At 44.0% G+C, this 2,409-nt stretch overlaps 1 protein-coding gene across 1 annotated transcript; it reads left to right on the plus strand.

The window, feature by feature from the left end:
• Positions 1-719: 719 nt before the first annotated feature.
• On the plus strand, positions 720-1,724 carry CCR75_007149 (uncharacterized protein; the record flags this gene model as incomplete). The annotated part of the gene is made up of 1 exon (XM_067965213.1): positions 720-1,724. One exon carries the CDS (start codon positions 720-722, stop codon positions 1,722-1,724), a length of 1,005 nt encoding a protein of 334 aa, XP_067823281.1.
• Between the last annotated feature and the right edge of the window lie 685 nt (positions 1,725-2,409).

Here is a 2,409-nt window from a genome sequence, read left to right on the forward strand (position 1 = left end):
AATTTCGTATTGTATTTATTGGGTATATAGCTGATGCCCGGATGTGGAAGGCAAAGCCATTCCTACCATCACTATTTGATTTGGAAATGAGACACTGTCCTGATATCGCCAAAACACAATTGTTAGTTGAGTACATTCGAGGTATTCTACCCTGTTGCGTTAGAGATTACTGAATAAAGTATTGGTGCAAGTATTGTTAAGTCTTCCTTTTGCTGTGTCGAATAGCTTCGATAATTCAAGTATCGTTGTCGAAGTATATGTCGATTTTGTCGTCGAAGAATTTGTCGTATACGAAGATATCGATTTTAATAAATTACTTTCCTTGACGTTTCCTAACATGTCCATATTGTTTGACGTGGCCGCGACTTAAATATGGTATGCGCAAATTCAAGCCTCTGATCATGATCTTCTAAAAACGAATTGATTCGGGCAATCCTCAAATGCAAGAGAAACTATCGGGCAAAGTGTTCGATTGTTATCATCATGGCACCACGCTTGATCACTATCACCGTGACCATAACGTTTGTGTTGATTGAAAGAAAGAGAAAGTTTCGGTCAATACCTGCCTTTCATGAATATCAAATGCCAGAAATGTCGTGACGGGTGATGCCATTGCCAAGTAAAGCCGTAATATCGTCTACTCACTCGATTTTTTACAAGCAACAAAGCATTCACCACAATTAGCAGCTTTTGCCTTCTTTTTCGGATTCCCTACAATTATGAAAACTGCTGCCGCATTCGCCGCTATCGTCGCAGTAGCTGTATTCATCACCACGGATGAGATTCAAGCTACACCGTCACTGCGTGGTCTACGCTCTACAGCTGAAAACCAGCCAACACATGAAGACGAAAGCAGCAAAGGTCATCACACCAGACATATGAAAAAAGTCGTTAAGAAAGTCACGAAGATTGCGATTCCTGTTCCAGTTGGAGTGCCACAATATATTCCAGTTCCAGTAAATGTGCCATCTTCAGTGGTTGCTAGTTCGAATACTGCTGTCGTCAGCTCATCCAACACCGCAGTCGCGGGTACTGCCACAGCAGCGGCTGGAGCAAATGGCTCTGCTTTTGGTCTGGTGACGCCCGCTCCGACAACAGTAAATGGACGATCAACGGCGACTCCTGCACCCACAACACCAGCATTCACGACACCAGCACCGACTAATGTCGCCAATGCAAACACAGGTAATGGCCAACAACCCGCCATACCAATATCGGGAACTCAGAATGGTGATTTAAGAACAGCCGAAATTCCAACCTTTTCAAACGTAGGCGGCAGTAATAACGCTATAGGAGGTGGACTTGGTATGGGAGCCAGGAACACTTTACCTGCCAATGGTGGAGGCGTTGCTCGTGGATTTGGCAGTGGCAACGCAATAAGCGGATTCAGTGGAGCAAATCAAATGGGTGCTCTCGGTGGCGGCATGTTTGGCGATCGTGGCGCTGGTATAAGTGGGCGTTTGAATGGAAATGGAGTCGGTGGCCTCGGTCAGCAGATGGACTTCGGGACACAAGGTGGCAACACGTTTGGAGGCTTTAGCAGCCAAAATGCTTTGGGAACGTTTGGCCAGGGTGGCAACAACGAGTTTGTTGGTGCATCTGGAGGTGTCGGACAATTTGGTTTTGAAGGCACTTCGTCGGGTATTAGCCGCAGATTCATTGGCAATTCCGCGTTTGAACGAGAATTTCGTCGCCGTGAACACCAACGCAGTCGTCGACTTTAATCATTGTGAAGCCGAGGGAACACATCCTCTTTGTATATTGAAGAACCTTATTCGGTGCCAAATTGTATTCGTTTTAATAACACTTCCACGATGTCCGTTTTTTATAGTTCAATTTCGTATTGTATTTTGTTGGGTATATCGCTGATGCCCGGATGTGGAAGGCAAAGCCATTCCTACCATCACTATTTGATTTGGAAATGAGACACTGTCCTGATATCGCCAAAACACAATTGTTAGTTGAGTACATTCGAGGTATTCTACCCTGTTGCGTTAGACATTACTGAATAAAGTATTGGTGCAAGTATTGTTAAGTCTTCCTTTTGCTGTGTCGAATAGCTTCGATAATTCATGCATCGTTGTCGAAGTATATGTCGATTTTGTCGTCGAAGAATTTGTCGTATACGAAGATATCGATTTTAATAAATTACTTTCCTTGACGTTTCCTAACATGTCCATATTGTTTGACGTGGCCGCGACTTAAATATGGTATGCGCAGATTCAAGCCTCTGATCATGATCTTCTAATACGATTTGATTCGGGCAATCCTCAAATGCAAGAGAAACTATCGGGCAAAGTGTTCGATTGTTATCATCATGGCACCACGCTTGATCACTATCACCGTGACCAAGACGTTTGTGTTGATTGAAAGAAAGAGAAAGTTTCGGTCAATACCTGCCTTTCATGA

Source organism: Bremia lactucae, linkage group LG13 (genome assembly GCF_004359215.1).
Source record: "Bremia lactucae strain SF5 linkage group LG13, whole genome shotgun sequence".
NCBI classification, from domain to species: domain Eukaryota; phylum Oomycota; class Peronosporomycetes; order Peronosporales; family Peronosporaceae; genus Bremia; species Bremia lactucae.